Source organism: Pogona vitticeps, chromosome 6 (genome assembly GCF_051106095.1).
Source record: "Pogona vitticeps strain Pit_001003342236 chromosome 6, PviZW2.1, whole genome shotgun sequence".
Taxonomy (NCBI): domain Eukaryota; kingdom Metazoa; phylum Chordata; class Lepidosauria; order Squamata; family Agamidae; genus Pogona; species Pogona vitticeps.
In genome coordinates, this window is record NC_135788.1 from 118004412 (window position 1) to 118030828 (window position 26417).

The window sequence follows — 26417 nt, forward strand, 5'->3', positions numbered from 1 at the left end:
AACCCCCAAAAGGCCACCACTTTATAAACAATCTTGAAACACACACCCAGAAGCAAAGAATCAAATGTACAGCATCCCTCAATAAACCCCCAGTTTCAGTTGTCTGATTTAGCTGCTAAAAAACTGCCGAAACAAAAATATTTTTTCCTGGCAGCAGAAAGACAGCAAGGGAGGGGCTTATCCTCTGAAGACTTTAGGTTTCATCATAAGCTGCCTTCAGTACAGAGCAGTGAAAATCTTTTAGAATAAATAGGGAGTACACAGATGAGGATGTTCATATTATTAGGTGGTAAGTGGGACTCTGCATGTCCAGAAATACAGCAGTTGAGAGAGAAAAAAAGGATGGAATCTGATACTGGGTACACAGAATTCTGCCTCCCGAGCCATGGTCCCCTCTCCTAAAATATTCATAGCCTTTAAAACTAGGCTTGAAAACGGATGAGAAACCTCATCAGCACAATGACATTTGATCCAGAATTGTTAGCATCCATGGCTCACCACGTCACCGTGGTGTCCCTCACCGTGGGTCTTTGTCTGCTGTCTTTACTAATAGAAAAATAAGCAATTATGCAAAAAAACCCAAAAAACAGATCTGCTAAATATCCGTATTTGGTAAACAGAACTGTTTCCGCTGGAGAATTCAGTTGATCCTGCTGTACCTGATTTTAATACATATATTTTAAGTAGCAGATATTACCCAGACCAGGTATTAGGGCTGTCAAAGGAGACAGAGATCGCTCTGAAACAGCACTGAGGTCCCATCTAATCCCTTCGGTCCCCTTTGCCTGCCGGAAGCGTTGACCTCCTTCCTTCCCGCCAGCCTCACCTTGAAAACAAACATCTCCCCTCTCAGCACAGCAATGGTGTCAAATCTTCCATCACAGATGTTGGGGCCATACGAGGGGTTCTTGGGCGGCCGGGGAGGGACACGGGGCTTCACGGTGGTGCGGGGGATCGGCGGAGGTTTACTGGGGTGACCGCCTTCAGTACCTGAAGACACAAGGGAGAAAAGGATTTACCTTCCTCTCTTTTAGGACGAGGGAGGACGAAGGCAAAGGAGAGGCAAATGATGATTGAAAATATGATTGAAGTGTTAAGACCATCTTCTTCCCCACCTTGTATTTTCCAAATTTCAATGTACTACATTGATCTTCCCCAGCCATCATGTCCAAGGATCAGCTGGCAGGGCCAACAGAAGTCATGGCTCTAGTGTCATCTTGAGGAATGTTGGGTTAAGAGAATTAGTTAGATTTGGAGGTAATTCTTGTTTACAACCATCCAGTGTCATGGCAGTAGACATCAACGCCCAGTACCAGAAAGTGTGCTTTTAAAAAAAAGAAATTACTAGCCATAACATCTTCTGACGGAGGCTTCCTGTTCATGAAGGCTACGTATTTTTCCATGTATAAGACTAAACTTTTGTCCAAAATCTTTAGACTAAAAATTGAGAGTCGTCTTATACATGGAAGTGAGCTGAGGAGAGAACAAAAACAAGTGGAGGGGAAAGCAGGGATCAAAGTGATCCTGCAGCGCTTTAATCCCTTTCCCCCTACACTTGCTAAGCCCCACTGAGATTTCTGAATTTTGGATTAGAAAAGTGGGAGCGTCTTATGCATGGAAAAATGCGGTATATCATCTCTGATGACTGGTTCCTAGACGTTGACCATTATCCCAATGGTCAACCTCAAGGAGTCAGTAAATGAAGATATAGTGCTCCTGGTCAGGGAGCTTCCCTCATAAGGGTCCCTCACACTCGTGGTCTAAACAGGACATAAAATGTCTTAGAGCGATGTAATACAAGCAACCATGAGCAGGACCCAAAAGAGAAGACCTTACAAGAGATGGAGGCTGGCCGAGAAACATGGCCGCCACCTTCTACCAGAAGAGTATAAAAGCACAAGGAGAATCAGGCAATGGATAAGAGGTCACCGTGCATTAAGAGGGCCGTACCGTACAACTGCTGGATGCCACGGCGGTCATCCTCAGGTAATTCAAAGTTCTCCGTGTCCATCCACTGGTAGAAAGGGGCCATGATGGCGGATGGGTCGTTTGAGTGCTCTAAACCCAGCGCATGGCCCAGTTCATGCACAGCTACCAGGAAAATGTCATTTCCTGCAAAAAAAACCAACAACAACACATCAATACTCAGTAATAAGGGGTTACAAAGAGACCACCATTCATTCTACAGTGTGTTTCAGTTCCCTGAAAGCTGTGGGATGCCAAAGAGACACAGAGTTACATCCTGACTGGATTGCTGCAATGCACTCTCCATGGGGCTGCCTCTGGAGAGTGTTCGGAAGCTTCAGCAGGTCTGAAACAATGCAGCCAGATAGTTAACCAGGGCTGGTTGCAAGGATCACATAACCCCCCTGTTGTAGCAGCTCCACTGGCTGTTGGTCCCTTTCCGGGCACAGTTGAGAGGTCTTTCTCTCGGTCCTGCCACCTTCATAAGGGCACACGGTGAGTCCACAGGAGAGGGCTTTCTCTGTGGCTGCTCCCAGACTTTGGAACTCCCTCCCACTGGAAGCCAGCCTGGCCCCATCTTTGCTGTCCTTCCACAAGTAGGCAAAGACCTTTCTCTTCAGGCAGGTTTTCCCTGAGTGATTAAACACTGCTTGGTATTTTTAATGGATTGTTACTGCTTTGAATAGGTTTTTACTGTTGCTTTTGTTTACCCTTTTTAGTGTGATAATTATTTGATCTTTTAAAGTTATTTGTACTGCATACTCCCTGTTTTTAAGCTTTAAATATTGTATTTTTAATCATGTAAGCCACCTTGGGTCCTTTTTAAAGAGGAAGGCGGGCTAAAGATATTTTAAATAAACAAATTAAGAAGGCCTCGGGGAATGAGGCCGGCTCTCTTTTTAACGGTAAAAACTCTGATCCAACCAAAGATAGGTCAGAACAGAATAAGGAACTCAACGTGGGACTTTTTCTTCTTCTTACCAACTCCTTCCTCATCTAGACACACACAAGCATCTTAAGATAACGGAAGTCTGGACAGTTATAAAAAAAGGAAGTGATGTTCCCGTCTGATCTCAAGCTGGTGAGTAAGACCAAAAAATGAGCCACCGATAATTCTTTCCGCTTATTTCTTTCATCCTCAAACAAATGTTCTGGAATTTTACTGTATCCTTTTTCAAAATCTGTGAGAAACCTTCTGAACTTCCCCCTCTCTTCTTTACCATCATCCTATCCCCTTTGGAAAAAAAAAAGAACTCTACGCACAATGAAAAATTAAAAATGAACACCCAAGTTCAAAGGCCAACTGAGAAGAACGCTATATGCCAGAGCAATTATAAAGCAGATTTTTCTCCTCCTGGGAGGTTTATCCTTTGTGTAACCAATTGAATTAAAAATAAGCACCCATGTTCTTTCTTAAGGAAGTCTGAAGCCTAGTAATTATGTCTAGGCCTAAAAAGCGTGCTAAGCTGATAACAAAAATTAATTAATTCTATAGTCCCGTCCTTCTCTCCTTCCTCCCCAACACTAGAGCCTACTTCTCCCAAGTTTAGAAATCGTTGCTCTAAAACAGTGATTACCAAACTTGGGACCCCCAGATGTTCTTGGGACTACAACTCCCAGAAGCCATCACCACCAGCTGTGCTGGCCAGGATTTATGGGATTTGTAGTCCAAGAACATCTGGGGACCCAAAGTTTGGGAACCACTGCTCTAAAGTTTCTCTAAATACAAAGGTCTTGATAATCCCAGAGTGCACATAACAATGGGCTCAAGCCACAAGAAGGCAACTTTCTTGGCTAGGTATCAGGAAAAAAACTTCTTAACTGTGAGAGCAGTACGACAATGGAACGCATGACCTCGGGAGGTGGTGAGCGCTCTAATGCTGGAGGCCTTCAAGAGAAAATTGGATTAACTCTTGGTCAGATCTGCTTTGATTTGGATTCCGTATTGAGCAGGGGATTGGGCTCAATGACCTTCGATGACCCTTCCAATTCAATTATTATTTGATTCTATGATTAGAGACTGATCCACGTGTAAGGCTCCACTGGTCATGTCCTCCATGTCTTGCACTCATCGTCTTGATACAGTTTCTCACCTTTTCTCTCCCCTGACACCCCCCAACTTGTCCACTTACCGCTCAGGTCATCATTGCGGGATGTCCAGGGTTCAGCGGCATCGAAGTGAGTGTCCCCGCCGATGTGGGGCCCAGGGAAATAGGCGTGGGCTAGGAAGCCCCCCTCACCATCGAAAGGGGTGCTGTCCCCATGGAAACCCTCCGCGAAGAAAATCATGATGTCAGCCTGCGGCTCGTGGCCCTCGCGGATGGATGAGTAAGGCACTTCACGGAAGCGCAGTGGCGTGACAGACTGCCACACGCTGAAGGCGCGCCGGATGGCGCTGTAGGTTGCATGCTCCCCCACCTTGGGCGTATAGTTCTGGATGCTGCCAAGGAAGCACAAGGTGAAATCCCAGGGCTTGACATGGAGGACTTTTTGATTTTTTCAAACCACAGAACAACCGTTGCTTCCCAACCTTGGATCTCCAGAGGTTCTCAGACTACAACTCCCAGAAATCCTGGCCCGTACAGCTCATGGGGAAGGCTTCTGGGAGTTTTAGTCCAAGAACTTCTGGAGACCCAACGTTGGGAACCACTGGGATAACAGCATGGATAAAACACAATATGCCATAATGACAGACGCTACCCATTCCGAAGGAGTTTTGCAAGGGTGCACAACTCAAATGATCAAACCAAACATAACAAGGATACACTGGTGCCTCGCTTTACGATTGCCCAGCATTACGATGAATCCGCTTAATGACAATCTTTTTGCGATTGCAATTGCGATTGCAAAACGATGGTCTGAATGGGGGAATTACGCTTTGCGATGATCCGTTCCCTGCTTCGGGAACCGGCAACGTTTTTTGAAGAGCTGATCGGCAGTTTCAAAATGGGCACCGGGTGATTAAAATGGCTCCCCGCTGTGCTTAGGGACGGATTCCTCGCTATACAGGCAGCGAAAATGGCCGTCGTATGGAGGATCTTCACTGGACGGTGAGTTTTTACCCCATTTGAACGGGTTTCATTGTGTTTCAATGGGGGTTTTATTTTCGCTTTACGATGTTTTCGCTTAACAGCGATTTTCCTGGAACGGATTATCATCGTTAAGCGAGGCACCACTCTATTTTAAATGTCTTTATTGACATTACCAAACCCTTAGGGAAGCTATTTCAACTTTTTTTCGGAATGGCAAAAAACAGACCATACCAAAGCTTGGAAACTACTAAACGTTGATCATCACATCTGGAGAATCCCAGAAGACTAGCTTCCGCTCCAAGGCCTAAGGTTCCCCACCTCCTAGAAATTTCAGACAAGCTAATCATCGAATCAGGGCTAGACACTAAGAATCTTTGGTGCCAGGGCCACTATACTGTAATCCCTTTCTCTGATTTGTAACATCCTGATGTTAGAATTTTTTTAAAAAAAAATCTGAAAAATTATCTAAAAATCTAGGAGGGGAAAAATTAAGATTCCATGGGAGGTACAAGCATCTGTTCTCCAGGAGCCTGAGAATATGATTTCTGGTTCAAAATCTTTCAATGTATGTGGAAATCCAGATTTCTCCCTTTTGAAAAAACAACAACACCTTTTATGGCACCTTCCACTTATAAAAAGCTGTCAAAGTGTACACTGTTTTGAACTGCTGTGCCAAATAAAACCTGGTCATCTATAAAGGGGTCCCTAGACTCTTTCTTAGTTTTGCTGCAACAGAGCAACACACCTCCCTGTTTTAATTTTCTTCTTTCCTTTTTAAAGTCTCTAGTCCTCAAGATTGTAAGTGAGGAGTATTTGTATACACACACACTGTGTTGTCAAGTAGGAGTTATTAATAAGAAACCCACAGAGGGTCTTTACGGGTTTTCCTTTCTAAACAACTATCGCAGTATCTCTCTGCCATGTACCAGAGTCCACACTGGCTCATAACTATATTTTGATTTCCTTGCCTTCTCTCACAATGCCATAACAATAAAAAATAAAAACCTATCTGGATTTCATCCTCAGGGTTATGAGACAAACATATAAACATAAGCTGCATTTTTTTTCTTGTAGATCAGCTTTCCCCGCCTTCCAGCCTCTTGATGACTAGGATTGCCTACCTTTCCCATGACAGTTCCGGACCCAAAAATAGTCTGTGCGTCACTCCCTCCCCTGCCCCACCTTCAGCTCCCGGCCCAAAATTAGCTCCTCTTCCAAACCTCACCAAAAGCTAAGATCATAATGGGACCACTTCAGTCCCTGGATGGCGTAGCGCCTACGCCGGACGTTGGCCTTGATCTCTGCTCCGAATTTATCTGGGACACCGCAACGGGGCCTCTTCATAGCCCTGGGAGGGAAAAAGAGCGGGGGGTTATACATTTTCTGGTGCCCAATGAGTCCCCAAAACAGTCTACCGATCTACCTGTAGCATTATGATAAAGCCACCATTCACAGGCTCAAAATCCTGGCTCACCACCTCCCGAGGTCATTCGGTTCCGTTGTCGTAATGCTCTAACACTTTTTCCTGATTCAGCCAAAATCTTGGTTTCCTGTTGCTTGAGCCCATTATTATACGTCCTACACTCTGGGATGACCGAGAACAGATCCTGCCCCCACCCCTGTAGGACTACCTTTCAAGTATTTGTAAAGTATTAAGCCACCATTATCCCTATAAACAATATGAGTAATCTTATTAATGGGATAATTATCTATCACCCTCCTCAAGCCTCCCTTATTGCTTTGATCTTAGCTATTCTCCACAGAGCAGCTGTGGAGGAACCAGCTATGAGCCATCCTATTATAATGCACAATATTTTGGAGGGTGTTGTGGTCTAGAATGGGCAAATAAGACCCATTAGTCTCACAAAAGCTCTGCCCCTGTTAGAGATGAATACCACCAGAATTAGTTTGTTGGCATGGATCATCCTGCATATTTGGGCTCTCTTTGGGGCTGTGGCTACAAAGACCGTCCTTATGAGCACCTAGGTTTCCAGAAATGCATTTATTTCCATAATCATGTACAGTGGTGCCTCGCTTAGCAACGTTAATTCGTTCCGCAAAAATCGCTGCAGAACGAAAACGTCGCTATGTGATATTAAAAAGCCCATAGAAACACATTGAAACCCCTTCAATGCATTCCTAGGGGCTTAAAATTCACCGTTGAGCGAAGATCCTCCATAACGCTGCCATTTTTGGTGCCTCTAAAGCGAGGAATCTGTCCCTAAACACAGCGGGTGGCCATGTTTTTTTCCCGGTGGCCATTTTGAAATCGCCGATCAGCTGTGCGAAAATGGGGGCTTTGCGATGATCGCTTCCCTGCGATCATCGCAAAGCGAAAATACCCCGTAGAGAACATCGCAAAGCGATCGCTTTTGCGATCTCAAAAACAGCGTCACTAAGCGATTTCGTCGCTAAACAGAGCGATTGCTAAGCGAGGCACCACTGTATTTCTCCATCCTGCCTTTTCCCTAGAACTAGGTTCAAGGCAGTTTACAATACAGTTTGAAAAAACATACCAAAAAAATACAGTAGGACATTATATTCAAACAAAGTGAAATGAGTTCTGAGTTCACAGTTGAACAGATGTGAAAACCCCAATAATAATAAGAATATGGACATCAGTAACCTATTAAAAACCTTCTGGCGCAGTGCCACAGGACTGTCTGCGCTTTAAAATTCATCGGAATTCTTCATGGAATTTCTCGAAACTTAAGATGGTGGAAGACAAGGTTTCGAAATGGGCAAGGTTCAAAGAGGATGGAAGGCAAGTCCTCCGGAAATAAACACCCAATCTTCTGGGTTTCAGCCATAGGCCCCACCCCACCCCAGGCCGAGCAAGGTGAGCCAAAGTTGGCTTGATTTCAAAGCAAGATGGAGCAGGTGTCCCAGGTCACTGATCTGGGGTGCCACTGTGCATGCGCAGAGAAACAGCACAACCAATCAGACTGACAGCTCTTGTACCGGTCGCCATCCTGTGACAGCTTGTCAAAGACAACATTGAGATGGACTGGGCTCATATGGGGAAGGGGTGTAATTTGTGGTTTCTGCCTCAAAACCCCAAGGTCTCATGACAAACCATGGGACTGCATGGTCAAGGGTTATATGTCATGCCTTAATGCATAACAAAGAACTTTGGAGCAGTTGTTGTTGTTTAGTCATTTAGTCGTGTCCGACTCTTCGTGACCCTGTGGACCAGAGCACGCCAGGCCCTCCTATTTTCTACTGGGTCAAATTCATGTTGGTCACTTCGATGACCCTGTCCATCCATCTCGTCCTCTGTCATCCCCTTCTCCTCTTGCCCTCACACTTTCCCAACATCAGGGACTTTTCCAGGGAGTCTTCTCTTCTCATGAGATGGCCAAAGTATTGGAGCCTCAGCTTCAGGATCTGTCCTTCCAGTGAGCACCCAGGGTTGATTTCCTTCAGAATGGATAGGTTTGTTCTCCTCGCAGTCCAGAGGACTCTCAAGAGCCTCCTCCAGCCCCACAGGTAGTAGTAGGAGATACTAAGTAAAACCAGTGGGGTAGTGGTAAATTTGGACATTTCGGTGGCCATCATGATGTCCCCACAGCCAGTGCCGTGGCCCATAAGAAAATTCTAAGAATTCAGGGGTGAGCCCTATGAACCACTGAGGATTAAGTTAACAGCTCTCAATTGCCTGGTTCAGGGCCAGACCAACCTCAAACGCTTTGCACTGCAACAAGACCAGCTCATGATGATATTCCTCTCTCAGCTACTACGAGGAGTCCAGCTAAACACATACACACACAGGGCCATCAATGACAAAACAAATCCTTTTGTTATTTCTGCCTCTCGCCCACTCTCTGTGTCTGTGCCTCCATGTCTATAGTTTTAGTCATTGTACACCCACAATGTTTATTTTCTCTGCATAACACAAAGACTTTTTTTTTAAAGTTCTGGCACAACCTCTTTATCCCTAAACCCTTCACTAAGCCTAATTACTGCAATAACCCACATATTTCTTCCTTGTTTACCTCATCTCTGCTTCCCACCCCTTCCTCCCCATGTCGGTTGTGCCTATTTATAGACTTTAAAGCCTAGTGGGGCAGGAATATACCTGGTCCTTCTTCACAATGTGCCTTATATATGGAGGGTGTAATACATGTTAACATGCCGGCCAATCAGGACAATAATAATCTCTAAATACATAAACATCCATGACCAAACAGTCACCAAAATCCTGTTGCGTCGTGTAGTACATTGCACTAGAGTAAATTCACTCAATCTATGGGGTTTGATGAGCCAACAGGTCTACAAGTCAAGTTTGATTCAATGGACCTATTCTAGTGCAATTTATTATGCTACGCAACAGGATTTGGGCGGGGGAGCAGATCTCATGGATGATGAAATTTTGAATGCAATGGTTTACAGTTTTTAAAAGAATATCACACTTTACAGGGAATCTCCATTAGGGGTTGAACTGGAAGGACATTTGGGCACGTATGGATAAACGGATTAAATGTTCCGAACACTAAGCCTAAGGAAGAACTCCGTGTGACTCAAAAGTCTGTATCAAGCATTTCAAGCAAGCTTAATCTTCATTTATTGTTCCTTATTCTATCCAACATATAAACCTGCCAAGGACCATTCCTGAAACGGTGAGATTCTCACTGTGATTGGTCAGCTTTATAGAGGAAGACTGATTTAATTCCTTGCAGGCAGTTTGCTTAACGAAGAAAATTCAAAAAAAGAGCTTGAGACGCTTGAGAACTGGGCTGAAAAAAAAACCAAATAAAATTCAACATACAGAAGTGCAAAGTTCTACACCTGGCCAGGGGAGTGGGGGAAGCAAATGCACAGCTACAAAATGGCAGAGACTTGGCTCAGTAATACTATAAGTGAAAAGGATCTTGGAAATGTTGTAGATCAAAAGCTGAATAGAAGCCAACAGTGCCATGGCGCAGCAAAAAAGGCAAATACGATTTTAGGATGCATTAACAGGAGCACGCCAAATCCCATCACTTACTAGGTACTAGTGTTTAGGCCTCACCTAGAATACTGTGTCCAGTTCTGGACACCACACTTTAAGAAGGATGCCAACAAACCGGACGAAGTTCAGAGGAAGGCGACAGGGATGATTGGAAACCAAGCCCTATGAGGGGAGACTGAAAAAAACTGGACATGTTTATCCTTGAGAAAAGAAGACTGAGAGGAGATTAGACAGCACTTTTCAAATACTTGGAAGGCCGTTCATACAGAAGGGCAGGATCTGTTCTCGATCATCCCAGAGTGCAGGACACACAACAATCGGCAGAAGCTACAAGAAGCCAGATTTAGGCTGAACCCCTGGAAAAAAAACTTCTTAACTGTTAGAGCAGTATGACAATGGAAACAATGACCCTGGCAGACGGTGAGCACTGCAGCGCTAGAGGCATTCAAGAGAAAATTGGACCACCCTCTGTCAGATCTGCTTCGTTTGGATTCCTGCCTTGAGCCAGGGGTAGGACTCGGTGGCCTTTTAGACCCCTTTCAACCTTTTCTTCAGAAGCGGTTTTGAAAGAACTCTTTTAAAGTCCTTCTTGCTGCTTTTCCTCGGCAGCCTTGCCAATCTCTTGTGGTGTGGAGTTCCGCTGGGCCGACCAGACACGGTTTGCTCTGTTTGCAGTAGCAAGGCCACCCGGGGACAGGATGTTGCTTAGCCACGCTCTCCAATTGCCAACACTGGAAAACTGGAGGCAGGCGGCCAGCCGGCTGGCCACAACCACAGACGGCCTCTTTCTCTTGGTTACATCATGGTCTTTTAGGTGGTTTCATAACATCTTGTCCCCACCACCAGCTTTTTCAAGGCTCCTTGGGGAATATTCTGCGCTGTGCCAGAAAAACTGCCAGTAGGTCTTCAGTCGTCTGAAGTCTCTCTCCTCATTTCTTCATATCCTGCCTGCCTTGAGGTTGGGATTTGCTATTTATGCAAACCCTTTTGCATTCATGTGAACTTCTTTCTGTCCCAAGGCTTTCTCAAGGAAGACCCATGCGAATCGAGTCACTTATGTGACAAAAGTCTTATGGCTTTTCCTCTCCTTCTCTCCTCCAAATATAGGCTGCCTCACCACCACGGCAGATAAATGAGGTCTCCCTGCACCCGGCATAATGGCTGTTCACCCCATGGCTAGAGTACATGAACTACGATATTTTTCCACGCATAAGACGCCCCCCACTTTTCTAATCCAAAATTAAGAAATCTCAGTGGGTCTTAGCAAGTGTAGGGGGAAAGGGATCAAAGCGCTGCAGGATTGCTTTGATCCCTGCTTTCCCCTCCACTTGTTTTTGTTCTCTCCTCAGCTCACTTCCGTGTATAAGATGACCCTCAATTTTTAGCCTAAAGATTTTAGACAAAAGTATAGTCTTATACACAGAAAAATACAGTAAATGCGACTATGAAGACAGTGAGCCTGGGAAGAAAATATCCAACCTGTTCATGCTATAATGGGCTCAAGACAGATTTAGGCTGAACATCAGGAAAAAACTTCTTAACTGTTAGAGCAGTACGACAATGGAACCAATTGCCTTGGCAGGTCATGAGGACTTCAACACCGGAGGCATTCAAGAGGAAATCAGAGAACCATTTGTCTGATCTGCTTTAATTTGGATTCTTGCATTGAGTGGGGGATTGGACTCGATGGCCTTATAGGCCCCCTTCCAACTCCATTATTCTGTGATTTTATAATTCAAGAAATGCTGGATTTTAAAAGTCAACAACATCACTTGTTAAAGTTTCTTTGCTGGGACTACCACGTCTACAGAGAGCAGCCAAAATCCTGCTGTTTAGTGTAACAAATTGCACTAGAGTAATTCCAATACATCAATTCCCTCATTTCTCCCTATTTTGTGGTCCAGCAAAAGAACTTTGCAAAAAAAAAACAAAGGCAACAAAATTTGAAAGTCACTTTTTCCTATTTTTTTCTGTTAATGAAAAATTGCCCCTTCATTTGTAAAGTGAGAAGCGGGGAAGTTGAAGGGAACGAAGGAGGTTACTCACTTTAAGGTCTCCGGGTCCACTGTGCCGGTCACCTGAAGCCCGTAGAACCGCTGCATGGCAGCGATGGCGGCCGAGAGCGACTGGGGGGAGCGCTGGGTGTGGGTACGCAGGTCTCCGGGGGGAAGATAGCCATATTGTTGTAGCCAAGCCTAGTGGGAGGATCAGAACAAGAGTATGAGGGAAACTAGAGGAAGCGTGGAGCCAGATTTTTGTCTCAGACCCTAGGGAAAAAAATGACCCTTTCTCTCTCTTTTTGGAATATACGATACAGTATTTTTCTCCTGTATAAGACACCCCCATGTATAAGATGTCCCCCACTTTTCTAATCCAAAATTAATAAATCTTAATGGGGCTTAGCAAGTATAGGGGGAAAGGGATCAAAGCGCTGCAGGATCGCTTTGATCCCTGCTTTCCCCTCCACTTGTTTTTGTTCTCTCCTCAGTTTATTTCCGTGTATAAGACGACTCTCAATTTTTAGTCTAAAGATTTTAGACAAAAGTATAGTCTTATACATGGAAAAATATGGTAACTCCCAGAATTCCCCACGTTTCTGGGGGATTCTGAGAACCACACTGGTCTGGAGTATTCTGGGAATCCTATTCTTAAAAAAAAAGGAACTTTCAAACTTTATCTTGCCTTTACCACCAGATCAACAGCCATCCATTTATTGGTGCAGGAGGGACAACAGCCATATCAGTGTCCAAGAAACCAGACCACATTATTTACAGGGTTCCTCCCGCTTTCCAATATCAGTAAATAGACTTTTGTCCTCCCTTGCATCTGAGTGACATCTTTTGAGGCTATGGCTCCATGAACCTGCCTTGTCCTCCTTTCAAACCAACAGCCAGCTCTCTTCCCCTAGAAAGCTAGCTTGTCCTGGGGAACCAGCAATTTCCCTGATAAGTGACTTGTCTAGATAGAGGGGGCCTAAGTTTCATAGGGTGGGGTTTCGTTCCTATGAGCCCATACCCACAGTTCACAGCAGGATGGGCCAACCACAGAAGACAACCGCAAAACCATAATTGTCATAATTAATATGAGCCGCCATGGGTCTCTTTCAGGGAGAAAGGCAGCAGAGAAATAAATGAAAGAAGTAAGTAAGTCTGCAGGAAGGTGACACAGATTGGTAAGGTAAAAGGTAAAAGTTCCCCTTGACAATTTTTGTGCAGTAGTGTTCGACTCTAGGGGGCGGTGCTCATCCCCGTTTCCAAGCCATAGAGCCAGCGTTTTGTCCGAAGACAATCTTCCATGGTCACATGGCCAGTGCGACTTAGACACGGAACGCTGTTACCTTCCCACCGAGGTGGTCCCTATTTATCTACTCGCATTTGCATGCTTTCGAACCGCTAGGTTGACGGGAGCTGGGACAAGCGACGGGCGCTCACTCCGTCGCGTGGATTCGATCTTACGACTGCTGGTTTTCTGACGCTGCAGCACAGGCTTCTGTGGTTTAGCCCACAGCGCCACCACGTCCCTCTCAACGTTGGGTCTACCCTAAATTTCAATCCAATCTCCCAGCCGCCCACCCCAAGGATAGTGCTGTACGCTCAGCACCCAGCGCTGTTTGCTTTGAATACTGTGCTCTTTATCTATTTTAACACCCTATATCATCATCATCATCATCGTAGAACTGCAACGCTGAAGGGGACCCTATGGATTATCGAATCAAGGAGGCCCCGGGGGGTGGGGGGAACCGAACTCCCAACCAGATGCCTCAACCACTGAGCTATCCAGCCTTCCTAATCCAGTCACCCCCCAGATACATTATCTAATCCCCTGTATCCACCCTAGTGTATTTTAACCATTCTTTATTTGCCTAGTGCATTTATAATGTGTTATTATAACTGTGTGTATTAGCAACTGAAGAAACAGGAGCAAAACATAGTAATTTTTTTTCCTGGATTCTATTTTTGATCTGCTTAATATTTTTTTCCCTTGTTTTCTCTCCCTTTATTTTAGGTCCACCTTGTGAACATTCATTCATTCATTCATCCCCACAGACTCAACCCAATGATCCTTCTACAAGGGCCTTCCCCTACCTGACACCCTTCAGATATGCTAGGTTTTCAAGTCCCATCATCCACATATTGTTGGCCAAGGTTGATGAGAGCTACAGCCTTGCATCTCTGCAGGCCATCAGGTTCGGGAACGTGACTTCATCCACCCCTCTGCCCCGCAGCTCTTGCATTTATCCCACTACAGTGGTGTCTGGTTTAACAACGATAATCCGTTCCAGGAAAATCGCTGTTAAGCGAAAACATCCTAAAGCGAAAATAAAAACCCAATTGAAACGCATTGAAAACCATTCAATGCGTTCCAATGAGGTAAAAACTCACCATCCAGCGAAGATCCTCCATACGGCAGCCATTTTCGCTGCCTGTATAGCGAGGAATCCGTCCCTAAACACAGCGGGGAGCCATTTTAATTACCCGGCGGCCATTTTGAAACCGCCGATCAGCTGTTCTAAAAACATCGTTTTGCGAAGAATCGGTTCCCGAAGCAGGGAACTGATCATCGCAAAGTGGAATTCCCCCATTTAGACCATCGTTTTGCGATTGCAATTGCGATCGCAAAAAGATCATTGTAAAGCGGATTCATCGTCATGAGGGGCAATCGTTAAGCGAGGCACCACTGTAATTCTCTAAGTGCTCCTTCCGTTTTGCATCCCATATTATCTCCCTGCCTCCACCAGGCACCAAATTTCCCCTTCCCATCCCTTCTCTTGATCTTTATCATGATTCACTCTAGGTCTGCAGTCATTCCCAGACGCTAAGCAAAGCCAGGAGTTCTGCAGTTAGAAGATTTAAGACGCCATGGAGGAGGCTCCTGCAAAACCCAACTTGTCTAAAATTAAGATCTTGGGTTCTGCAAAGCTTCTTGGGCTAGAGGGGTTGACGATGTGTGCGCGACAGCATGAGAAAAGCCAAGAAAGCTGTAGAGGAGGAGAAGTGAAGGAGGGCAGAGCTGCAGAAAATCAAGGTTCAGAATGGACACTTTTGATCTATGCCTCTCGGGCTCTCTCCCCTTACGTAACATCAGGTGACTCAAAGGGGATGTTGCTCACTGCCCCAGAAACCCAGGAAAAAAATCAAGGATGAATTAGAGGTCGATGAGTTGGGGCGGGCGGGAGCAGCGTTAACTCCTTGTTATCCAGGGATTTGGAGACAAACACAATTCAACCTTTCTGTATACAGTAGTTCTATTCTCACAAATACAGTGGCGCCCCGCATAGCGATGTTAATCCGTTCCGGATTAATCATCGCTATGCAGAAACATCACTAAACAGGATGGAAAAAGCCATTGGAACGCATTAAACTTGATTTAATGCGTTCCTATGGCTCCCAAACTCACCGCTCAGCGAAGTTCCTCCATAGCACCACCATTTTTGCTCCCTCAGTAAGCGAGGGCAGGGCGCGAAAACACTTGCGGTGGCCATTTTGGACACCCGGTGGCCGTTTGGGAACCGCCGATCAGCTGTTGAAAAAAACATCGCAATGCGAAGATCGGTAAGTGAAACGCTTACCGATCATCGCAATGCGATTTTCGGCCATAGAAAACATCGCAATGCGATCATAAAAACGATCGCAAAATCCGCATCGCTATGCGGATTCGTCATTAAATGGTGCACTCACTAAGCGAGGCACCACTGTATGCAGGAATTGCACGGCTTGATAACTTCATGCAACTTTTTACGCCAGCCATCTTTTCCCCTCCCTAGTAAAAACCAGTCAGATTTATCTTGAGAATCTTACAGAGACAAGGCCAAAGGGAAGACCCCTTTTTTCTTAGTGGTTTGTAGCATTTGGCAGTCACTCAAAGCTATACTGCTCCTGCAGCTAGAGGTTCCAACTTCCATTTAGCGACGGAGAACAAGCATTCCCCCTCTCTCAAAGCACTAAAAATGGTCTCAGACAGGTGCTTCTCCCCCTAATTAACACAATTATGAGTCTTCAGTAAAAAGATAATGCTGATAGCTGCTGGAATGGTTGGCGTTAAAGGGGGATAACGCAGATTCATGGAGGCGGAAAGGTCTGCCTACCGATATTAGCTGCACTGCTTAAAATAGAGCCTCCAGCTTCCGAAGCAGCACGCCTTTTAATTAAAGCTGCTGGGCCGAAGGCAGAAACAGCAGAAGCAGAGCTTCGTGCTCTGCTTGGGGTCTCTTTAAACGCATTAAACAGGTTAGCCACAGATGGAAACAGGGTTCTGAATTAAGAGAAGCCTTCGTTTTGATCCAGATTTTCTCATCGTCGTTATGGCTAGTAGCCACTGGCAATGGTATCTTGGCAAGCTTTGATTCTGGCGGCTCACACGATGCGTGATACAACACAGCCGCTGTTCTTCTCCCTGCGAGTTTTATTTATAACAACTGCCAACCCGCACAAGATTTCCTCCTTGATTAATCATCTGCCTTTGAAACACGACTTGGAAATGCAACTCTCTGTAGACAATAAAACCTTCTACTCCTCGGCAAGGAATTCTGGGAGTTATAGTCCAAATCTCATATATATGATTACAAGTAGTCTATCAATGAATTAAGGGTGAAATTCTGCACACATGTATCAGAGCATCCTGCTTCGGTGTGGGCACAGCCATCTCTGTGCGTTTAATGGGAATCTCATTACAGTGTGGGGCAGAGATTGCTTCGTAGTAAATGCCTTAAGAAAGTGTGCCTACCCAAATACACAGAGAGAGACGGGGAGGGTAGGTACAGGGGGTAGGGACTTAATATAAAGTCGAAAACCTAAGTCTCAACTTTCAGAGACTGGCAGGAATACGAGGGCAGAATAAATATTTCTCTATACCCGAGGGCATTCGTTGTTTTTAAAAAAAGTGAAGGTGTTTAGAATTGTCGGGTGGCAATATCATGGGACGTTGCTCATTCCAATGTCAATTATTTCTCTCCTTTTTAAAAAAAAATCCCTTTGTCTCCTTCCCTGCTCTCTTGCTTTGACCTCTCACCAAGGTTAGGTACCCCCCCCCAAAAAAAGTTCCTTAGGCCCTCCGTTTTTTTTCTGCTTCTCGCTCTCTCCCTTTATTCCCCACCACCAACCCCAAGATCCATTCTCTTGCTCAGCAGGAGAGAGCAAAGCCTTTTTAAAAAAGATTGCCCAGTGGCATCCGTGTGCGGTACCCAAAATATCCCTTGGAAGGGAACACGGCACAAACAACCGGCCGCCCACGCAGCCGCTGCTCCGGGACTTGAGAACCTTTGCCTTTCCCTGTTTCATCCGTGGGCCAAAACCTTCCTCCAGCCAGCCCTCCAACATCCCTGGGCCTTCATCTCATCCAAAGGCTTTTTTTCTTGTGTTGTGTGTGTGTGTGTGTGTGTGTGTGGAACAAAGCCCTCTTTTGTCTGTTCACATCCTCATTCCTGGCATTTCGTTTGAAAACCTCATTCATTCCGTCATCCCGATTCGGACCTCCGTGGTCTAAGGTCACCGTCGCCGGGGGACCCCCTTCTCCCTTCTGCTGTCTATCGCCAGACGACTTCCTTCCATTTTTTCCCTCTCTCACTTTCCCCATTGAAAAGTTTGCCGGGAACACCCACATGGAAAAGCTGCCCTCTTCCTGCCAGTGTTCGTTCCCTATAAGCTGGCTCTTCCTCTTCTGTTCCTTAGCCTGCATCCGATTCCTTCCTTCCAAAGAAATTTGGTTGCAAGACAAAGGCCAGTCTTTCATCATCATCATCATCATCATCATCATCATCATCATCATCATCATCATCATCATCATCATCATCATCTATTATTATTATTATTATTATTATTATTATTATTATTATTATTATTATTATTATTATTATTATTATTATTATTATTATTATTATTATTATATCCTTGACTTCTCCAGCATCTTCCCACCGCCTTTTTCTTACTTGCCCTCCCCATCACCCCCTCTCTGGGGTTCCTCCTCCTTCAAAGCCGCCCACCCTAAAAAAAAAAAAAAAGCAGATTCCTTTGTTCATCCGAGACTTCAGTTCAGAATCTCCTCCTGCATAAAAAATTCCTTCCCTCGGCTCTTTGCGGCCTCCTCCTTCGCTGCTCCCAAAGTTTCCACAGTAACAAAAGGTGAAGTTCTTGGGACCGGGCAGGAAAAGTGGAAAATAGGGGGAGAGGGAGAGGAAAAGGTGGTGAATGTAGGAATGATAGCCCCCCCCCATTCCACAAAGCCATGAAGAAAAGGAAGGAATAGGGGAAAAGTTGGAAGGAGCTCAAGGTGGTTTGTTTTTAATCCTTCAAGGCAGGATTGCGTAACTGGGAGCAGCATGATCTGGAAGGCAGAAAGATGGGTGGCCGATGCAAAGATAGATACGGCTAAATGGGGTGGGGAAAATCTGGATTGGGAAGGTTGGCGTGATGGAGGGCTGACCCAGAGGATGTGGCTGGATAAATAGGCAGCCTGGGGGCCGGCAACGGTGGTACATTTCCGGCAGGACAATCCCGTAGATGTCCAAAAGTCTGGTGGGACTAACGTGCGCAGGGTCTCAAGCTAAGAGGGTCAATGAGAGAGAGAGTCTTTCTTGTCCTGGTATGGACACATGAATCTTTGTCTCGCCAGAAGTTGTAATCTCCACGCCAAACATGCTTCAAAACTGATTAGATAGGTCACATAGGCTGGAATCCAGGAGAACATCATGACAGGAATTAGGCCCATTGAATCAGTGGGGACTGGGTGAATCGACTCCTTTGGAAGTCCCACTGATTCAGTGGGGCTGGTCTAGGTTTTTTATTATTATTTATTTTATTAGTTTTATACCCCGCCCATCTAGACCAATGGTCTACTCTGGGAGGCATTACAAAATTTAAAAACAATGGAACCAATAGACATGCAAAAATCCAATACTGTATGTTAAAATGTAAATATTAAGATAGTTGCGACCGACTACTGTACTGTACTGGATTTGGGTCACAGATGACACGGCTGTGGATAGAGGGTTAATAGGAAGGAAGGAAGGAAGGAAGGAAGGAAGGAAGGAAGGAAGGAAGGAAGGAAGGAAGGAAGGAAGGAAGGAAGGAAGGAAGGAAGGAAGGAAGGAAGATTTTAGAACAAAGGAAAAAGAAATAGGAAGAAATCTACATCAAGGATGTGTAACCAACCTCTAGCCCTCAGATTCTGAGGACTACAACTCCCATAATCCTCACAATCAGCTATGCTAGCTGGGACTTTGAGGAGTTAGAAGTCCATAACATGTGGCCAACCAGCAGTTTCCCACCCCTTATGTATATTCTGGGAGTGGGAAGGGTCCAGAACAGGAAATGGCTGGTGACCCAGGCGTAACTCAAACTATAAACACAAAGGGATGAGAAAGCCAGTTGAAATAATGGAAATCCAGAAGGAGGCCCTCTGACCATCTTAATTAACTCTTGTACACTGCTTTAGGATGATCAAAAGGTGGCATATACCATAATTCTAAAACACCAATACACAAACATAGTTGTACAGTTAAAAAGTACTAAAACAAAGTGAACAGGAAAGGCAGCTGAGCGAGCAAGCCAGACCAGCAAGTTGGAGGGAACTGAAGCTATAAGACTGTTCCAAAACAGGGAAAGAAAGAAAAAAAGGAAATAAAAAGAAGCAAAAGAGGAATTTTAAAAGAAGAAATTCCATCAATACTGTAAAGGATTTGCAGAGTGAGAAGGTTTGGCTAGAATGCAATCCTCCAGATGCTTTTAGGGGAAAAGCTAAAGAAGCTTCTCTCTTTTTTTTTAAGGTGATGGGTAACTGGAAGGGAAAATCAAGAGAGAAAAGAGCCAGCGTCCAAAATTAGAGGAGTACATGAGTGCAAGAGAGAGAAGGGGGAACAGGAAAAGTTGGCAACTGAAGGAATGGAACAGAAAAAATGCCTTGGCATATAAATACCATCTCTCTGTCCAGCTGCAGAACACATTCAAGGAAAGAAAAGAAAAGGAGGGGGGAGGACAGTGAAAGAAAGAGCAAAGGAGACGCTGGATGGGTAGACCAGATGGAAAAGGAGTAGGAATTAAAGAATAGGAGCAAAGGTGATGGGAATGTTGGCCGACGGGGGGGGCAGGCAGGTTTGGGAACCTGCTAAGGAAAAAGAAAGGATAATCGACAATCATGCAAGAAGGAAAAATCACATCGAGGAGAGACTAGCCGAGATCAAAAGGAACTTTGTAAGGTTGTGTGGTTTTTGTGGCAGACAAAAAATCTGTGCAAAGAAACACCGGCCCAGGAAGGAAGGCAGAAAGGTGAAAGTGTTAGATGGTACATTGATGAAATATGTCTGAGAAGACAGTAAAAGCCAAGGCATCACCAGGATGAGGACCGAAAGGAGATTTGGGAGCAGAGAAGGGAGAGAAAGAGAGAGAAAGAAAGAGTGAGAGAAGGGAGAGATAAAAGAAAGAAAGAAAGAAAGAAAGAAAGAAAGAAAGAAAGAAAGAAAGAAAGAAAGAAAGAAAGAAAGAAAGAAAGAAAGAAAGAAAGAAAGAAAGAAAGAGTTTGCACAGTTGACAAATTTTCTAAAACAAGAAAAAGGAAGCCAATCATACAGAAAAATTCAAGGGTTAAGGGTGAAACACCCAAGCAAGCAATGAAATGGAGTCCTCTTTGCAGTCCAGACAAGTGGAGACAAGAAAGACACAGAAGGAAGCAACAGGGGAATTTCAAATGAAAGGAGAGTGGGGGGGGGGGAGGCCGAGGTGAACTCTTTTTAAAAAAAAATAACACCTCCCAGGCTCCCCTGGCTGTGCTGGTCAGGAGAGCCTGGAAGTTGTAATCCAAAAAAAAAAAAAAAAAAGTTGGGAATTGTTGTCCAACCCCTTGCAAACTTTTGCAAACTGCAAAGCAACGGGATTATGGGACGGGGGTTGGGGAGAACGAGGCGAAATCTAGGTTGGCACAGGAAGGCAGAAAGGGAAGGGGAGTGTTTTTTTTTGGGGGGGGGTTGCAGGCCAAAAGAAGGGGGAGAAGGAAGGGAAACTTGGCGAGAGGGAGGGGGCGGCCAGGGAGATGCAGGAGCAAACAGGGTCCAGCCTGGAGGGAGGAAGAAGAAGAAGGCAAAGGGGGGTCTGCTGGAGCATGCCAACGGGGTGGGCATCGGGGACCCCCCAGGAAAAAGAGAGAGAGAGAGAGACACGCTCCCCCAGGACGGGCTCACCTCGGGGCTGACTCCGGAGGTGGAGAAAGTGGGGTGCAGGAGGGCGCTCAAGGCCAGGGCGAGGAGGGGCAGGAGCCGAAAGAAAGGGGCTCCCCGCGCCGCCGGACCCACCATCTCGGAGCGCCCCGCGCGCGCGCCTGGCAGCCTCGCACCCGCACCCGCACCGGGCAAGCCTGGCTGGGCAAGCCTTCCCGCCCCGTCCTTGGTCGGCTTTCCCGGAGCGCAGGCGGCGGCGGCGGCGGCGGCGGCGGGCACGGACGGGTGCGGCGAGCGCTGGCCCCTGCCTTGCCTGCCGGAGGCTTGCCTTTCTCTCAATCTCCCCCCCTCGCCCCTTAAACTGGAGACGTGGTCGGACTCTCTCCCAGCCTGGCTCCAATTAGAGGGTTTGGACGGAGGGAGGGAGGGAGGGAGGGAGGGAGGAGGGCCAAGGCGGAGAGGTTTGGGGGCGGAGAGGTTTGGGGAGGGGAAGGAGGGAAGGGAAACTCCCCTCCCAGGGAAGGGTAGCCGGGAAGGGGGATCGGGCTCCTCCTGGTTTCAGGGGGGGGGGAAAAAACACATGGGGGAAAAGAAGAAGAGGGCAGGAAAACGGGAGAGAAATCGGAGAACTCCGTCCTGCTATAATAATAGCGCCTTTCGGACGGGGGATGATGGGTGTTGTAGTCCCGATCCGCCCCGCCCCCCGGGTCGGGGCGGATGGGGAGACTACTTTGAACCCCCGTAGGGCTGCGCTTTCTAAGCAGGCGACGCGGGTGGAAAGAAGCTTCCCCCCTATGGTCCTCCCGACCTGGGAGTCTCGTCTTCCAGCACTATCCCTGTTTTGTTTGTTTGTTTTGATTTGGGGTTTTTTTTTCCCCTCTTTCTTTCCGTTTTTGGGAACGGGGCTCGTCCTCCGAGGGCCCTCCCCGGAATAAAAGGTTCGGCCGTGCCTTGCTTGCCGCCCCACGGACCCAAGCTGAAGGAATGTTTTAATGTTTGGTGTACAGTATTTTTTTTAAAGGCTCTGAGTTTGTATTTTTGCTGTTTCTGTTCTTTGTTATGTTAAACTGTATTTGATTGGGGGCGTGCGTCTGGGTGTGTGCGCGCGCATAAATAAAAATTAAGTCATTAAATAATTAATTAAACAATGACACGGATAAAGTCAGCTTAGGGCTCGCCTCCATCATCTGTCCACTCGCTCCCCTGTCAAATGCCACTGCTAGGGCTACCCAGGGGCTGCCCTTAGGGCACAGAATCGGAGAACGGCTGGGCTGGAAGGGACCCTAAGGGGTCATCAAGTCCAACCCCACTGAAGCAGATAGCTCACACCCAGAATTTAGCACGTCTCTTGTGCTAAAGGGATGTGGTGGTGCTGTGGGTTAAAATAATAATAATAATAATAATAATAATAATAATAACAACAACAACAACAGTTTTAATTACCCTGTTTCCCCAAAAATAAGACCTAACATGAAAATAAGCCCTTGTATGATTTTTAAGGATGCTCGTCATATAAGCCCTACCCCAAAAATAAGCCCTAGTTAAGCGAAACCCCACCCTCCACTCTTGTGCAGCAACCAGAATATGACGACTGTATTTGAATAAATGTAGGTGGTTATACATGAAAAAAATAAAACATCCCCTGAAAATAAGCTCTAATGCTTTCTTTCGAGCAAAACATAATATAAGACCCTGCCATTTTTTCGTGGAAACACAGTATTGTTGTTGTTGATACAAGTTTTAACAAAAACAAAACTAAGTATCTGTTAAATATCAACATAGTATATATACTGTTCCTAATATTTTGAAGCTCTGAGGATGTTATTTCCAAAACCTGCAACTGCTTATAGTACTGTGTGAAGTTTCTTGATATTGTTCCCAAAGCCCCGATGACGACAGGGACCACGGAAGTGTGTTTCATCCACAAGCGAGACGTTTCAACGGCCAGGTCTCTATACTACGGTAGCTTTTCCAATTCTTAATCTTCAACTCTGGCATCCCCTGGAATTGCAATGTCTATTATTCAGACATTTCAATCACTACTACGCCTGGTGTGTTATGTTTAGGTGTCTATTCGTTTGGATCCAGAAATCCCACAAGACCTTGACTTCTTCATTTTCTGATACCTCCTCTACCTGATGTTCCCATGGGTTTTTGGAGACTGGCAATTTATTATTGTTATTTTCATAATGACCAGTGCACCCTATCATGTCCAATTTTGTAGTCTGTTGTTATAGTCATTAAGATTTTTTTTGCTGCTGTTGCTATCACCATCTTTAAGAGCATCTGTCATTAGCATGCAAAGAACATCTGTTCCAGATTGTGTCCTTCCATGTCCCGATCAAATTCTACATGATTCTGGTGCATTATAGAGGCTATGCTGGGGTGGGAAGACTAGCAGACAAGGAAATGACCCCAAAACAAATCAAACGGGATCCCTTCCTGATCAGAAAAGGCAAGACTGGCAGTAGCAGTTGGGGGGAAAAAATCCATTGTGGACTACAATTCCCAGAATCCCCAGGATACTGATAGAGCCATCCACCTTTGCCTAATTCTGATGGGCCGGTTTTGTCAGAATCTGTAAACTGGAAAGCTCAAACAAGATCTTAAAACCCCTTTTGGGGTGTTTTTAACAGTTGCTGTTATTTGGCTTGCACCTGTATATACGTAGTTCAAAGGCCATGAGTCTAAAAGACCAGCAGCTATTTCGATCTTTATCCCCATCCAGCCTCCCAAAATATAGAAGTGGAAATAAAATAAAAACACCAAGAGATGATGATGATTGATCATTTCACTCAAAACATGAGTTTTCTCGCTAGGTGAGCCTTTATCTTTTTTAGTTTTTACTGGTTCATACTCAATTGCTTTAGGTAGGGAGGTGGGTTTTTTTGGGGGGGGTTCATGGAGGGAAGGGAGGTGGGTTGTTAAAGAGGGTGTACTCTTTGCACCATGATCAATCCAACACAGGAAAAAAATCTCTGTGGAAGACCCTCCCCTTGTCGGGGCCCTAAGCATGAGCTCGTTTTCCTTCGTGGCTAATCTAGGGGCTGACCAGAAGTCCCATCGTCCCCGACCCACATCTGGGGGGGGGGCATGGAGAAGCCGGAGAGAGCTTTCTTGTTTGGAGTAGAAAGCAGGAGACTCATGTTCGTTCTGAAGTGTGATTCCTCCGGGGGGGGGGGGGATAAAAACTTTTCAGAATGGGGCCAGGTCTTCGGTGGCTGGGAAAAGGGCTGATATAGGAAGGAAAGCAAAAAGGTTTTTTTTTTGGGGGGGGGGGGGGAGAAGAAGCAGCTAAGTCCCTGAGGAATAAGGCCATAGGATGTGGGCTTATTCCCTCTCTCAGCACATTTTTGCCCATCTGTTTTCTCTCCCCCACCCCATCCCTTTTTCTAATCCTTTTCCGTCTCCCTCCATTGGGGGGGGGGGACACCAGACAATCCTACAGTTGACTCAGCAGAGTTAAGATTTTGCTGAATTAGAAACCTCCCCTTCCTTCTCTTTTGGCCTTTTCCGTCCAGATCTTCGGCAAAAAAAGATAAAAGCAGCAGGGGTGTGTGTATGGAAGAAAACCATGTGTAGGTTCCCCCCCACACACACAAACACACTTATTTTTTCATGAATCCCCATAGTCCATCTTAAGCTCAAGGGACAGACGCGCAGAGAGTCGTAAAATTTTCTCTCCTCCGTGGAAAAAGGGCCATAATCATTCCCGAGTCGCCTCTTTCTTCTCCGACGAATCCCTCAAAAATCAGAAAATTTGGGATTCCCCCCCTTCTGCTCCCTTTTTCCTCCTCCGCCCCCCCATTTTACCAGCCCTCAGGAATCCTGCCCCGCCAGCCCTGACCTTCCCCTTATAGGACATCCATGATCCCACCCTGAAGGATAATGCCTTCCTCCCAGGTAGCAGGAAATGAGACCTGTGTGGACGCTGAAGCCTATTTCTCTTTTCCCCCAGAGCGAACCCAGGCGTCCTGGATGCCAGCCATCAAAAGAGAAGAAAAAGAGCACGCCAGAGGAAAGCGGAAGTGGGAAACCTTTTATATATATATATATCTAAGATCAGCAAAATGTAAACGCCAGGAACCATGTCTGGAGACCAAGAGAAAGCAATCCAATTTCCATGGGATGGGGAGGGGAGGGGAAAAAAAAATAACCAGAGAGAAAAGAATGAAAGAAAAACAAAGACAGACCATGTGGCGGATACACCCAGTTATTCTAGATTAATTAATTCAAAACACTTACTGCCCTAGTTCTGTATCTGCCAGGCGGGAATTCACATCCGCCTGCACAGCACGAGTGGAAGGAGAAAGGCCCCGTGTTAGCACCCTAAAAATAGTACGATTGTACGCTAGTGCAAATAATATAAAAATGTGGCTGCTACTCCGGAGATCTCAACACAAATTTCTTGCTAAACTGCGAGGTGGAGAGGCTTTGAGAGGACACAGGAAGACCACCCTTCTTTAACTCATCCCAGATGTTTGAGAATGGATGTTGGTTTCTGGATAGACCACAGGATGCACTCTGTGTATGCTCAGAGTTTGTCTTGTGCTTTTTTTGTCTTTGATCTTGTATGTTCTCCTTTTGCAGCAGATGCTCAGATTTCTCTCTCTCTCTCTCTCTCTCTCACACACACACACACACACACACACTAGAGTTTTTGCCTCTTTATGCTTTAACCATACTGTGTTACCCAGTCATATTCATCTTTTCCTACACATGTGAACACTGATTAAGGTAGAAAGCACAGTACATGATCTGCAGTATCACATATTCAACCAGGGAACACGACTCCTAGCAGGGTCACTTATTGATGTAGGTGAGAGCCTGTCTTGGTTTTGCACATGCCACTATGGTTGTTTGTTGTTATTTAGTCATTAAGTGATGTCCGACTCTTCGTGACCCCCATAGACCAGAGCACACCAGGCCCTCCTGTCTTCCACGGCCTCCCGGAGTTGGGTCAAATTCATGTTGGTTGCTTCGGTGACCCTGTCCAACCATCTCGGCCTCTGTCGTCCCCTTCTCCTCTTGCCTTCACACTTTCCCAACATTAAGGTCTTTTCCAGGGAGTCCTCTCTTCTCATGAGATGGCCAAAGTCTTGGAGCCTCAGCTTCAGGTTCTGTCCTTCCAGTGAGCACTCAGGGTTGATTTCCTTTAGAATTGATAGGTTAGTTCTCCTTGCAGTCCAGAGTTTCCTCCAGCACCACAATTCAAAAGCATCCAAGGTCAGCCTTCTTTAGGGTCCAGCTCTCGCTTCCATACATCACTACTGGAAAAACCATAGCTTTGACTATTCCGACTTTTGTCGGCAAGGTGATGTCTCTG

At 45.8% G+C, this 26417-nt stretch overlaps 1 protein-coding gene and 2 long non-coding RNA genes across 3 annotated transcripts in view; 2 read left to right on the plus strand and 1 right to left on the minus strand.

Moving 5' to 3' along the window:
* Window positions 1–21510, minus strand: part of MMP14 (matrix metallopeptidase 14) — a 30006-nt gene extending 8496 nt beyond the window's left edge. Inside the window, exons 1-6 of the mRNA XM_020809729.3 lie at window positions 21116–21510; window positions 11995–12143; window positions 6223–6345; window positions 4098–4405; window positions 1951–2112; window positions 827–990 (exon numbers count right to left, since the gene is read on the minus strand). Of these exons, the coding sequence (XP_020665388.3) occupies window positions 827–990; window positions 1951–2112; window positions 4098–4405; window positions 6223–6345; window positions 11995–12143; window positions 21116–21229 (1020 nt within the window). The 5' untranslated portion in view covers window positions 21230–21510. The remainder of the gene's footprint in view (window positions 1–826; window positions 991–1950; window positions 2113–4097; window positions 4406–6222; window positions 6346–11994; window positions 12144–21115) is intronic.
* Window positions 17839–20455, plus strand: LOC140701379 (uncharacterized). The gene is made up of 2 exons (XR_012080310.2): window positions 17839–18065; window positions 19709–20455. It is a non-coding gene; the product is annotated as an uncharacterized LOC140701379 (long non-coding RNA).
* A 93-nt stretch (window positions 21511–21603) lies between the features above and the next one.
* LOC144583752 (uncharacterized) lies at window positions 21604–26093 on the plus strand. The gene is made up of 2 exons (XR_013537672.1): window positions 21604–23910; window positions 25050–26093. It is a non-coding gene; the product is annotated as an uncharacterized LOC144583752 (long non-coding RNA).
* Window positions 26094–26417: the final 324 nt, after the last annotated feature.